The sequence below is a fragment of the Anas acuta genome, chromosome 3 (assembly GCF_963932015.1).
Source record: "Anas acuta chromosome 3, bAnaAcu1.1, whole genome shotgun sequence".
NCBI lineage: Eukaryota > Metazoa > Chordata > Aves > Anseriformes > Anatidae > Anas > Anas acuta.
Window position 1 is genome coordinate 50,671,891 of NC_088981.1, and position 14,449 is coordinate 50,686,339.

The window sequence follows — 14,449 nt, forward strand, 5'->3', positions numbered from 1 at the left end:
ATAGTGCTGATTTTCTTTTTTATGCAGGATGATTATGATAAACTGCACCAGTGCATTCAGCCAAAACTGAGTCACTCAGGTGATTGTGCCACTGCAAATATGACGTACTTTCTCCCAGAAGTAGCAGAGCTGCCATGTGCCACCAGAGGTGTGATGGTAAATACCTAATCTGGAATTGGGGGTTACTGAATCACTGGGGACACAACGCTGACAGATAGCTGGGTGGCTTTTTCCCTCCTCTTTCCAAGGGCTTTGCCCTACAAGGTAGCATTTCCCTGTATTTCAGTGGAAATGGAGTGCATGCAGCAATTCCCAGAAGGTAGGTTATTCGATGCTTTAAAAGATTGGTGGTTCTCTGTTTCAGTGCTACCGTGGACTAATTTATGAAGGCAGATGGGAGTGCTGAGGTGGAGTTGCCAGCAACCTGGAAAACTTGATGCATAAGATCAACAGTTTCCTCAGACCAGAAAGCCTTTTTTCTTTTTAAAAAGAGTAGGCAATAGATGACTCAACAGCAGCAGACCTTAGGCCAAGGAGTTGTCTCTGGAAAAGACAAATGACTCAAATTGCTTTTAACAGCATTCTTGGTTTATAATCTCCCATCATTTTGTTTGTTTGTTTGTTTCCATTTTTGCAGATGTGTGTGTTTTCACTGGTGTTCTTCAAATCACGGTGTTTCAAATGAGCTAATCATTGTGATAGAACTGTTTCCATCCTTTTTTTTTGCAGAGAACCTGCAGCTTTGGAGGATTTGACTTGACAAATCGTTCCCTTCATATCGGAAACAATTCTGACCAAATGGTGAGTATAAGACGAGAAGGCTCAGGCTTGAAATAGCAGAAAATGAAATGCACAATAGAGTTATAATAGACTGAAGTGTAATTTAGGTCCATAATAGCAGTTTGGGAATCCAAGAAAGTAAAGTATCTTTGTTAACCGCAGACTTCCTTAGCTTTGAGAATAACATATCCACCCATATCCATGTGTGTATAAGTATTTATACACCATATGTGTAAAGAGGCAGAAACAAGTGATCAAAGCACAGATCTGGGGGCACATCTGTGGACTATTCCTGTGTCTAACTTCCTCAGAGCATCACCCCTGGCAAAACATAGAACTACTATCTTTTCTTGGTAAAACTGTTTGGAATAATTAGAAATCTTCATTTAGTGGAAATCGGCAGATTATTTGGGTGGAAGTCATTTTGTAAGAGATGCATTATTTCTTTTCTCATTGTATCTACAAGTTCCGAAGTAGACCAGAACCCAGCTGTTCTGGGTGCTGCACAATTGAACACAGAGCCCTTTGTCTATAAGAGAACTTTTTCTATACAGTAAAGTAACTCCCCTGAGAGTTAATTCCATTTTATGTTACTCATGTTGATCCTAGTGTTTCTGTTGGTCAGCCTGTGGCTAAAAATAATAGAACAGAAATGAGTCAGAATGTCACATCAAATGAAATTGTCAACATTTTTTCTTTTTGTCCATTTTTTTTTTTCTTTTCTGTTTCAAGTTTGGCTCTGAAAACTTCTCTGTTAACTTAAAACAAATCTAAATTGTGAAACATTTTACATGTCAGCATTTAAACAGCTGTTTTTTGTTTTTGTTAGCAACGTTTTGTTGTTGTTGTTGTTTTTTTTAACATCATAAATTCCCCCTTTATTGGTCAAAACTGGATGGATATTTTATTCATCAGTTTTCAACTCAGTAAAAAAGCTAAATTCCAAACTTACACTGATTATCCCTAAACATAGCTAATTTGACATGTTTTGTTCAGATTATGTTTTTGATATTGGAGAGAGTAAATTCTAGGTGCTAACGGTTTTCCTACTAACATCACCTGTCTCGCATGGTGGGACAGGTAAAGTGTGCCAGATTAATTAATATATGCAGATCAAGGTTGTTGTTTTGTTTTGTTTTTTAAACATTTAAGTCCACTAACTTAATGTGGGTGGGAGGGGGAGGATGTCCAAAAAGGCAAAGAGCTGTCCTTATTTCCTACTCAAAGACCAAAAGTTAGCAAAGACATTGCAATCACTTGTAAAGGGGAAAAAATAGAATGGTCAGTAATAAATTATCAGTTGAACATCAGAGAATGTTTTTGGCAGAACATCAGTAAAGTAGCAAACATGCATAAATTTGGGGAGGAGGGGAATAAATCCTTTATGTAGAATATAGCATACACTTATTTTACTGTTACTTTGTGTACTTAAGTTTTCCTCTAAGGGATTATTGAACCAAGTCAGAGACCAAAGTCAGTAATCAATCTGATTGCTGCCAAGCAGATTTTGGCCCTTTTTGCGTTGTGATTTTTGGTGCATCTGTACTGATGGCAGTGGTGGTAGAACTCTAATAGAGCTGCTGAGCTGTGGTTCCTGAAACGCTGTAGGATGAAGAACTGTGTTTAACATGCAGCTTGGAATATCTGAAAAAGGGCTGAGTCATACAAGTTCTGCAGAATGTTAGCTGATCCATGGTAATTCGTTGTGTGTGCTTGTGGCAAAAGTAAATGCTAGGTATCTTAAGCTAGTTTAGAAAAGGTTAAATGCGTTCAAAGCAGCTGGCTTTTGTCATCCACTATATGTGGACCAGCTAATTTAGTTCAGCAGCAGCTTATGGCCGTGTTTTAAGAATAGGTGTGCACGTACAACCTTCCACCACGGATGATGGATTTAGTAGCTTTTGTTTGCATTTTTTTTAATACAAAATCCACAGTAAAGCCACAAAGATGGTAATCAAGGGGTTAGCTGAATGCCTTCCTAAAAATAGAACATAAATTTGAGTAGCCAAATACAGGTATCTGTGTGTATATAGAGAGATATTTGGCTAGGATTTCAGAAGTACTTTTGAGTCCTGTAAAACTGTGGTACTGACCAACATGAGACACAACTACTGTTGTATGTCCCATCAGCAGGGCTTAGCCTGAGATCGTTGAGCTCTGTCAAGTCAAATACTTACCTGAAACCCAAAGGGACAAAGAAGTGCCAACAGACCCCAGAACTATCTACACACGGTACCTACAGTGAAGTTACAAGTCAGGCCTTAAGAGTAAGTTATGGCAGATGGCTGCAGTGGTTTTAGAAGGTCTCAATGGAGAATTTAAAGCGATAAACAGAACACCACACTACCATCCTGCATCTGCCTGGCTACCTCTGCAGTGACTGCTGGATGGAGAAGAAATTGGATCTATATTTTATAGGTGTTAACCCTGGTTTGTTTTACAGGGCAAAGAAGGAGACTTTGTTTATAAAGAAGTGATCAAATCGCCCTCTGCCTCCCGTATATCTCTGGGCAAAAAGGTGAAATCTGTAAAGGAAACCATGAAGAAAAGGATGTCTAAAAAATACAGCAGCTCTCTGTCTGAGCAGGTATGTAAGGTCTCATTGGACTCTGCTTAATAACATAGGAACTATAATCAATATTGATTACCAGGCTTCAAGGTATCACAAGGCATATGTAGAGAAATTTCTAACAGGAGTATGTGGTGTGGTTTATTCCTATGTTCTTATAAAATCCCTCACTGTGAAATGGCTTCTTATAGAAGCACAACCATGAAAATGCATTTCCAGATTTTCATTCAAGTAGCTCATCAGCAGAAGCTTGTGGTTGATGGCACTGCACATCTTGCTCTATATTTCCATCTCTTTATCTATCATCCTTGTTTATTAAGGGAACTGGCCTGTGACACGGGGTCACAGTAATACGTTTAGTCTGCAGTTTACACCTTAGTTTAAATTCCCAGCATAACTTCACATACACAGTGCCTGTCTGCTATTACAGAGCTGTTTTCCATCATAGCTTGCTTTCTGTAGCAGCTCATTAAGACAGATGCACAATGCAGTCAGAGAGGGGCATCCCACAGAACATTTTCCTATTTATTCTTTCATTATGGAATTCTCTAACTCAGTCTTAAACCTGAAGTACAATAACGCTTTGAATTTTAGTGGCCTAGGAACAATTGCTGGCTTTTTCTATAGATACCCCTTCTGGTATACTTGGGGTTTGTTGCTTTGGTGGTGTGTCAAAAATTCGTCAGCGTTTGTTTAAAACTATTGCAATGTGTATTTAATAGCTTACAAAACCGCCGGGAAAGCAGAGCTTTCTCTGGCAAACATCGCCCCCAAGTGGCCTCTTACCAGTCGCTGGATGGCCGGGGATGCTTGCAGCAATAGAAAAATGGAAATGGAAACGGAAATGCTGTAATGCCCTACCAGACAGAGCTTTTTGGCATTAATGCAAAGTGCTGTTGCTTGTAGAAGGAGCTTCAATTAATAAGATTAGAGATAACAACCCCAAAGTGCAAATACGGAGACAGCACAGCAGGCAGGTACATGACCAGACTTACACAATGCACTGTAACGTTAGAATTCCTTCCCTGGGGGACTGCTCGACCTACTGGTTCGTAACCAGGGGCAGTGCCATCGTTATGGTTACATTTCATTTATAATTAAAACATTTTAAGGTCTAACAGTATGATTTGATAGTGATAAGATGCTTTGGTGTCTTACTGTCCTTAAAGTGCCCCTCTGGAAAATCTCCCTAAGGAAGGGATGCAGTGAGAACTCGGAGGGTTAGCAGTACCTCTGCCCTCTAGCTTTCTGCAAGAGTGACTAGGCCTCTGAAGTTTTATGCTGGGATGACTTTTTTTTCTGCTGACTCTGCAGAATGCAAATAATAGGTTTAATCTAAAAGCTTCATGACCACACACCAGCTCAGAACCCTCTTCTTGTATGCAAGCTAGAGTTCTTTTCTTTTCCAGCTTCTTGGCACAGTCATTTCAGAATATTTTTACCTTCTATCTTTCTGGCATGACTCAAACTATGTGCCAGTATCTCTGCCTGCATTCAAAGAAAACAAGCAAAACCATTCTGCCACAAGTAATCTGCTTTGCTTCAGTTGTGCGTCACAGAGGCTGACAGGATTTCAATTTAGGAAAGACCTTTTTGAATTTCCTGTAATGTTTGACTGAATGAAAAGAGAAATTGCTCACCTACTGCATATGTAGCAAAACCGTTTTTTTTTTTGTTTGTTTGTTTGTTTAATTTATGCTTTCATGTTTATGTGTGTTGTATGCATGTATATTATGTATAGGCTGCATTTTCTAGTTCTTTTTTTTCCTTCAAGGTAAATAAGCAAAAATACTAATAATACACTGAAAAAAAAATTTTACATTGCTGTGTTTTTGACTTGAATTGTCTGATTTGTTTGTATTCACCTTTTTACAAAATCCTGATTCAGAAAGCTGGATTTGGCTTTAGCTGTTTGGCAAGCACTGCTGATAAAATATATTGTGTGTTTTGGAAACCTTGAATTTGTAGTTTTGTGTAATGTTTCTTTCCGCTTGCAGTGCTAGCTTTCTCAGACAGTTATTGATTTCTTCTGTGTTTGCCATCATGCCTAATAAAGTGGGGTGTCTGCCACAGCTGAGTATCACTAAATAAGTTGATAAATGTGTTATGCTTCTGTCCTGTCTCTAAAGAGCAGGAAAATACAAGAAGTTCTCTCCTCAGATATGATTGAGCAGCTCCTGTCAATACCTGTGCTTGCTTACCAAACTGAAATGGTACAATGTCTTGCAGGAGTCCAGCCCTGGGGTCATGCCAGGTTCTCCACAGTCACCGCCGCCAGACACTGACTGCCTGGACAAGCCCAAGCTGAAAGCTGGTGGCTCAGTGGAGAGCCTGAGGAGTTCCTTAAGTGGTCAGAGCTCAATGAGTAAGTCCTGTTCTAATTGTGTTGCTTCATTTTTGTGGCTGCAGGGAGCAGAGATCTCCACAGTAAGCAGAATTAGAGAAAGGCAAAACAGAAACAGTGGTTAAAAGTAGAAAAGGGTTAGTCACTAAGGGCTTACAAAGAACTGTAAGCTATTTGGTGCAGAGACTGTCTCTTTTGCTCAGTGTTTATACAGAGCCCTGAAAAAGTGAAATCCTGCTTTCTTGCTGGGTCTGCTGGTCCTACTATTATAATGCAAATGACTGGAGTGAGAATCACAGTCCTTCACCTGTAACAATGCAGTGAAAGTGCTTTTTCAATTCCAGATCAAGGACAAGTAGCAAACAAGCACATCTTCGCACTAGGTTTCTGCTGGGCACTCCTGCTGGGCTTTTTTTTGGTTCCCCTCCAGAGAGACCTTGAGGTTTTCTCATTAACAAGCTAGAGGAGTATTATTTTAAACCTCTGTGGTTAAGATTGTCTCTAGCACAAAGCAGAGTTCAAGCAGGATCCAGATGGGGTGAACTTAATTCTATGAACTACTGATCAATAGAAAACAAGAACACACTGGGCAAAAACACCGAAGAAAAAGCTCAGTGATTAAATAATGAAAGTGTTTTCTGAATATAATCTGATTTATTTTTTTTTAATAACAACACAAAGTGTCACCATAAAACCAAACTCATGAATATGAGGGACCCGTCATATAGGATTCAGAGCTCAATTTCCTCACATCACTATGCTTTTTTGTGGGCAAAGCTTAGTAAAAAGATGACAATATCACTCCTGTGACATATCATAGGTGAGGCACTAGTTAATCGTCTTCTCAGTTAAATATTGAGGAGAATAATTTGGTGTAAGAAAGGGCACTTAAGGAGTTCCAACTCCAACAACAATATTTTGTAGGAAAAAAAATGTTTCCTAGGAAGCTCTGACTGCTTTTTTGGTTTAACCTTCACAAAGAATTTGTTTTTTTGTGGACTGATATTAAGTCTGTCACATACATGTGCTTAGGTGGTCAGACAGTAAGCACAACAGATTCCTCAACCAGCAACAGGGAGAGCGTAAAATCGGAAGATGGTGATGATGAAGAACCTCCTTACAGAGGACCTTTCTGTGGAAGAGCCAGGGTTCACACTGATTTTACTCCAAGTCCCTATGACACAGACTCTCTGAAGCTCAAGGTACCAGCTATGTTTGTTTTTAAGGGGTCAAATGTGTATTTTGGCAAAACTCTTGCATAAGAGCTCCTCGTAAGAACTGTACAATTCTTGATCTGTTAATGAGGTTGCCTGTGGGTTTTTTAAGCCTTTTAACCTATCTTATTTTGATGCATTTGAGAGTTGCTCAAATTATACTGAAAGGTTAGAAAATGCAAGTAAGTATTAGTATTTCCACATGTCCAAGGAAAGACACTTGCATTTTTAGGAAAAATAAAAATAAGCCACACATTAATTTCTCTTTTGCAAGGATTTTGTTTGAAAGATCAGAAAACTACTTTACCTGCTGCAATGAATTAGTCCATCCATGGCATAATTTTCAAAATCTTTGGAAGAGATGTAGTTGCACCTACACGCAATGTCCTCTAAAGGCATTTTAGTTAATATAAGTTAATTTGAACTAATACTGAATTAATTGACCATGAGTTGTTACTCCCTTTTAATTTTTTATGGGTATCAGTGTTTTATTTGTGCAGTATTCAGTCCAAACTATCTGACTTTTTACAGGGCATTCATTACTTAAAATTCCAAGGGCAGCTAATTCCTGTTAAAGCAGGTGTAAGTCAGGTAATCTCTATAAGGATACAAAACCTTGTGCATTGTTTTGTTTGTTACGGTCAGATAATTGGTAGGAAAACCAACAGTTTTACTTTCTGCATGTGTCTCCTTTCCTTACGAGATCTGATGTGAGAACGTATCCTTATATGCTGAGCAGTCTGATCTGTTCTTACTTGCACCAGTTTTGGATAGTTGCACTGCTTGGAGACGTCTGTACACAACAGCAGCAATGCATCACTGGGCTATAATCTTTGCAAAAGGTCTCATTAACTTTTTGAAAACTAACGGGTGTTTTCCATGCTGTGTACTGTGCTCTGTCCATTCTGGGAATATGGAAAACCAAGGAAAAATGATGTGTTTGCTTGAATATCCATCACAAAGCATGCCTAAATGACTTCCTTGCTGCTTTGGTCTGCAGAAAGGCGACATCATTGATATCATCAGCAAACCCCCCATGGGCACTTGGATGGGCCTGTTGAACAACAAGGTTGGCACTTTCAAATTTATCTACGTGGATGTGTTAAACGAAGAGGAAGAGAAGCCAAAGCGGCCCACCAGGAGACGCCGGAAAAGCAGACCTCCACAGCCCAAGTCAGTGGAGGATCTCTTGGATCGCATCAACTTAAAGGTCTGTCCACATTTTTTCTGTTATCCCTTCGGTTTTGTTTGTGGGAAGGATAACACCTTTGGAGTTACCAGTTTTTAAAGTTGCACTGCAGATTCATAGTCCTAAGGAACATTACCCCACTTAACAGAATTAGGTCTTAGCTGCAGAAGACCAGGCAGAACTGCCTGTGAGGATGTGCTGCAGGCTTCTTTGTTGTATGCGCCCAGAGTGCATTGTAGCCATTATAAATCTTTGTATGGTATTGCTACCAGCTAACACCCATCAAAAGCAAGTAAAAGTATAATAAAAAAAATAACAATAGTTACCCTATCTTTACAAAATAAGTTATTTTCCACATTGCTGTTCAGAGAGCTGGAGATAATTGGTGTGGCTGTTCATCGTTTGCAGTACTCTGTTCATACAGAGCTGTGGCATATTATGCAGATGGGTAGCACGCTACCCAGGCAATTTAATACAGTGCATTCCAAATACAGAAATATGTGCAGTATTCTGTCTGGCACAGCTACCTCCCTGAGCTCTGAGCAATGTTTATACAAGCTGTAGTCCTATAATTTTGCTGTTATACAGTGGTTTGCATTTGCTAAGCTACTGATATTTTTGCTGGTTATGAAAATCTCCTCTAGTATTTTTATTGCCAAAATAAGTTGAATAAACATGTTGTCTTACAGCTCTTTCCTTTCTCTTATTATGCAGGAGCATATGCCCACTTTTCTGTTCAATGGTTACGAAGATCTGGATACCTTTAAGCTTCTAGAAGAAGAGGATTTAGATGAACTTAACATCCGAGATCCTGAGCACAGAGCTGTTCTCCTCACAGCTGTGGAACTTCTGCAGGAGTATGATAGTACGTGAGATGTTTGAGGTTTTCAGTTTCAACAGAGCTCTGCCAAGAACCTTGTGAACCCCTTAAAGCAGGGAACTGGTTCATGGATTTTGATTTTTTTTTTTTTCCTAATCTAGTTATTTCCAGGGTCTTTCTATATAGCAGCATGTAGATTTTTGAGGAATGACTTAAGATTTGCATTTGTTCTGACAGAATTCTTTGTTTTTATAAGCCCTGCATACCTAGCCTATTCAAATGATGTCAAACGTACATCATTTACCCATTAGAATACTGATATTTGAGAATAAATCCTGAGGTGACCTACTCAAAATAAGAAGCTGAGGCATAGTGAATAGTCAAGAAGACACTTCTAGACTAGAGAGAAGAGATTGAGGTTATCAAGGACAGGAAAAAGATCGAAGCTAGGGGGATGTGGAGAAGGATAATGTGATTTAAGCTTTGTCTCATTTTACCTGCACGTGCATATGATTCTTGGACTTACAGGATTGTACAGGTAGCCTCAGATTGTGCATACGTCAATACAGCGATTTTCACAGGAGGGAGAAAATATATTGTTCAAGTATAAAGAGTGAAAGACAGCAAACCATCTGTCTAATATGCAGCACTGCAACTCTGTCCATTGTCCAGATGGTCTCAGGCGAGGTTACACAAATGAGGGCAAGCAGGGTAAGCACTGGCAGTCCAACTGGACAGGGTCGTCGCTGCACAGCAAGAAGCGGGGCTGTACCATCCATGCAGTAGCCAAGAGTCACGGTACAGAAGAATCATTTATATGAAAAGCAAGTCTTGCTTGAGACAGGAATTCAGATGCTTTCAGTGCCTACATGAAGCAACCTAAGATGTACTGAGTTTCCCCTTCATCCCTAAATTTTGGCAGAAGTTTAGTATCCCACGGATGAGAATCGGTGGAATGAATTGTGGGAAGACTTTCTCAGCTGCTTCTGTGCAAAATCCTACAGTGTAGCTAAAACTGTCATAGCAACAATTTAAACAGCTGCTTATTAAGTGGGAAATGCTTAATTCTATTATAAGAGATTTGTGGTTAGCATCTTGGGATTGTGCTTTTTGGCCTGAGCTTTCACTGACATGTATCTTTCCTGTACAGTTCCCAAAGAGGCATCCAGAGTTTTGCCACCGCCTTTTGTCACCGCCCAATAAAACTACAGTTGCAGAATTGGATTCTTTTCACTTATAAGAGTAGTTTCATGTCACCTAATATGAACTTCTCTTTAATAATTGCAGAGCTATTTAGAATGTTCACTTCCCTGAAGGAATCTTTTTCTTTTTAGGGACCTTCAATTTTGGTCAAGAACTATTTGATGTGGTGGCTGGAAAGTATAAATTCCAGCTCCAAGTCAGGATGATGAGCAGAGAGAAATGGGGACCAGACAGCTGGAACCTGGGAGGGGCAGCAGCACTTCTTTCCACTCCATAATTACCTTTCATGTGCTGAGAATAGGAATCAGAAAAACCATTTCTGACACTGTATTGCAGGGGTGGGGAGGAATGCAGCATAAACTGAATCCTTGCGTCATGAAGTTTCTTTTCTGTGTCTTCAGCTCCAGATTTAGTTTCTTTATAAAACGTGTTTTCTAACTGAATGGTATAAGTTCCTGGAATCAGGTCTATGCAGCCTAAACTGGACCACACTTGAGTGTTGGTTCTTTGCACAGATCAAGGAAGGAAGGAAATTTTTACCACCAGTCTCTCCCTTGTCTCTTCCCCCTTCCTCAGGAGACATTGCCTAACTTTGCCAGACCCATTCTTGATTCTTCCTTTTGGTCCCATCTGGAAAATAAGTCAGGGTTAGGATTTTATTCTTTTAAAAACAAAAACAAACAAACAAACTCTTTATTTCGTTCTCTTAATGCTTTTTGCTTTTGTTTTGGGTATTATTTTTTTAATTCTTAGCAAAAACGTTGACACCATCATTTTAAATAAATTTTGATGGTTGTAAATTGTAGGACTTGTCCCCAAAGCAACTAAGGACGCAGACAACTCATTCTGCTTTTATTGTTTACAGCAATGCTCCCTGACACTTGTGCTGATGTTGTTGCTTAATCCTGTGCCAAACATGATGAATGTTTACAACAGTGTTTATCACTTTGTGATGGCTGTTCCTAATGCTCACTGTTTTTTAAACATGGATCTGTCATAGTTGTTATAACAGTGAAAATAATGATGTTAGAAATGGAAGGTTGATAAGTTCTACTGGATTCTCTGTTTGTCTCTGTTTTCACTGTATTCTCATTTCCTCTAGGTAACAGTGACCAGTCAGGATCTCAGGAGAAACTTCTCATTGAAGGCCAAGGCCTTACTGGATGCTCTCCTCGGGATTCGGGCTGCTACGAAAGCAGTGAAAACCTGGAGAATGGTAATAGAGCCTCAATGAGCCTTAAAATCCTTGCAGCCTGTTTTCAGTAGATAACTTAGTATCTTTTCTGCTCTTCTTCTAGCTTATGTGAACTACTTCATGCTTGACTTTCTCCCTTGCTCTGGCTGCCTCTTTCCGTCTTGATTTGGGCCATTGGTCTTCATCGCTGCTGTTTCTAATTTATTTATTTGCAATGGTAGAAAACAAATCACATTTCACAAATCATCTGCTATTTTTTTGTAATCGTATGGCAACAAGTACTCTCACTGCCATACTTTGTCTTGTCCACCCCCTATCATAGTCTTGCAGCCATGCCTCATGAGGCTTGCACTACTTACACTCAGACAGCACTTTTCTAAGGGACCATTGACAGTGGAAAAGTATCTGAACTACACTGGGATTAGGCAAATTGCTGTTAAACTTACACAAAAACTGTTTATAAGATAAACAGTTAAAATGCACTGTGTTTTAGGCTGTTTTTTTGTTGTTATTTTTGTTTTCATTTTGCTCAGGTTGCATGTTGCATTCCCATCTGATCAGAGGCCAGGTGCAGAGATTTAGGATTTTAGTGTATGAACAAATGGCTAGCAAGTTAACTTAATTTAAAAGCTTGTGAGAAAATAAGCTAAAACAAAAGCAAGAACTGCTTATGCTCAGTTCCAACTACCTTGTCTTGTGCATCAGTGAAAGGTGATGTGCTGAAAAATTACTGAGATGGATGCTAATCGAGATTATTCTCCATGTTCTGAAGAAATCAGATTGTTGTGTTGACTGAGGATTACATACTTGAGGGATGCAAGCTTGTACACACAAATATTTCATTAGAGATTAAATATTAAAATGGATTAAACTGGTTTGTATTTCACTTGGTGCTTGGCATTATCAGTCCAAGCTTTTGAGCCTTGTTTTGGCCTCAGAGTGCCTGGTTTCATCGCTAACATCCAGTATAAACAGGAATCCAAGAACAAAATAAACGGAGATGCTGTATGCCCCTTGTAGTAGCCATTTCTCCCATTTAAAATACAAGCTAAAGATCTTTCTCTTAGTATGTCCATTTTCTGTCAGTCTGTCACTCAGAAATAACCATTTATTGAAGAAAATTGCAATTTGCTTTGAAGCTGAATGCTCGAAATTGGCAATATACTAAATTCCTGAAAGCAGAGGGAATTTTCGTCTTGAACATGAATCCTCATGGAGCAGGCATGCTAGAATGTAATCATAGCTAGATATATGGCATATGTGACAATTTTCTTTCCTTTTTATCTCTAAGTGCCATCATTATGATAGCTGTAGCACTGAAGTTAAATTGCTGCCTGTACATTTTCCTTATTTTAACAATATAATAAAATCTTTTGAAAGCAATTGTTATTGCCTGTCTGCTTAGATACTTACTTTTACATTTAAACTATTATTTTTATCCGAGTTTTGCAGAATGTGAAATACCACTAATGATTTTTCTATTGCTTTTCATCTATGGCTTGCTGCATTTCTGTATCATTTTTGCTCACAAATGCATTTAGTGCTTGCTTTGAAAACCGTTATGAAAAGAACGTTCAGTATGGGAGTCATTCAGATTTTGTCAAGGCTGGTTAATCTGAAATGTGCTCCACCTTCTTGGCAAAGTTCATGGACAGTAATGGCTTCCGTATATATTGTTTACAAAATACATTGGAGGCTCAACTGTTAAAATAAGGATAATCATTTGTCTAATATAAACATCATAATGTGCAGATCAGCAATAATAAACTGCTTTTCATAAAGGGGAAAATGAAATTATGAGAAGAAACTGGCCTTCACATTTCCTGGGGAATGGTTTTGCATAATGTTTTAATGGCCAGAGTAGGGCCCTGTTTTAGGCCGATATTGCACCTTTTGGCATCACTTCAAGATTTCAGAGCTCTTCTTGCAGTTTGGATAAAAATGGCTTGCCATGTATTATGGCAGTGATACGGGTGTATTTCTTCTCTGGATCCCGCTGCAGAAATACTTACATTTCTCATAGGTATCCGCAGTGTACGTACAGCAACATTGTGATTTTAATGCAATTTGCAGAGAGCAAGGACTATAAAGTTTGCAACTTATTCAGTGATAAACAGGAAGAAAATAAGAGCAGAAAGCAACCATACAAGATCAGACCATTAGTCCATATAGACTAGTCCTTGATTTAAAACAGGGCATAGAGAGATGAATTCTCCTTTAAACTTCTGGTAACAGTGCAGTTACTGAGTTCTTCTTGCATGCAGTTGTCTGTCTGAGATACATTTAGAAACCTTATCAGAAATCTAGTTCCTTCAGGAAGCAGCCAAAAGCAGATAGTTACAAGAAGAATGTAAGAACAGAGTAAGCATATTTGAGGCTTTCCAAGGTACCGAAATTCCATGAATTTGGTACAGTTTCCTGGCATTCATCCATTTTCCTCAAACTGTTTATTTTTATGCACATACCTGGTCTTCCTTAAAACCTCCATACTTAGCATTGTCTGTGTATAGACCTCTGTCATACTCCTTCTCAAGTCAACTCTTTTCTAATCTGAGCCATCATAAGTCATTCTGTATCTCTGATAACGCCTGGCTTCTTTGAACCTTTTCCTGTTGTGATGCATACCTTCTTAAGGAGGGATAGGGTGTGAAAGGAATAGGAATTGCATATGCAAGGCACAAAGCTGAAGAGGCTGACAAACCATGACTGTATCAGGTGGGATAATGATGTTCTCTGATTTGTTCAGGAGCTGAAGCCCAAATTTCCGTCGTGCCAACTGAGCATCCAAAGCACTTAAGCATTCACTACTAATTAGTCAGAAGAGGAAGCAACAAAACAGATGGCCATGTTGCCTGATGTAGGGTGGTTTTCTACTAGTTGTATTCATAAAAAAGCAGTGATGTAAGGATTGTCTCAGGTGCCATCATCTTCGTTGTGTCAGTCGAGATGTTTGAAATGCACACAGAAATACTGCCACAGAAAGCAATGCTAAAAAAAGAAAAAAAAAAGAAAAGAAAAAGAAATCTGGGATCTATACAGGCCATTGAATATATTCTGTATCTGGTTTTGAGTTCTGAATTCCCTGAGGGTGATCTTCCACACAGAAAAGGTATTGAGGGAAACACTCAAAATTTA

At 39.0% G+C, this 14,449-nt stretch overlaps 1 protein-coding gene across 11 annotated transcripts in view; it reads left to right on the plus strand.

Moving 5' to 3' along the window:
• LOC137854064 (SAM and SH3 domain-containing protein 1-like) overlaps positions 1-14,449 on the plus strand; it is a 545,195-nt gene that overhangs the window by 519,934 nt on the left and 10,812 nt on the right. For 10 of the 11 annotated variants that reach the window (XM_068677041.1, XM_068677042.1, XM_068677047.1 and 7 more), the window contains 7 exons: positions 730-801; positions 3,224-3,367; positions 5,579-5,714; positions 6,726-6,895; positions 7,908-8,117; positions 8,811-8,961; positions 11,222-11,335. In XM_068677041.1, coding sequence (XP_068533142.1) covers positions 730-801; positions 3,224-3,367; positions 5,579-5,714; positions 6,726-6,895; positions 7,908-8,117; positions 8,811-8,961; positions 11,222-11,335 — 997 coding nt within the window. Of the gene's footprint in view, positions 1-27; positions 157-729; positions 802-3,223; positions 3,368-5,578; positions 5,715-6,725; positions 6,896-7,907; positions 8,118-8,810; positions 8,962-11,221; positions 11,336-14,449 lie in introns of all 11 variants that reach the window. The other variant, XM_068677044.1, reaches the window with a different exon arrangement.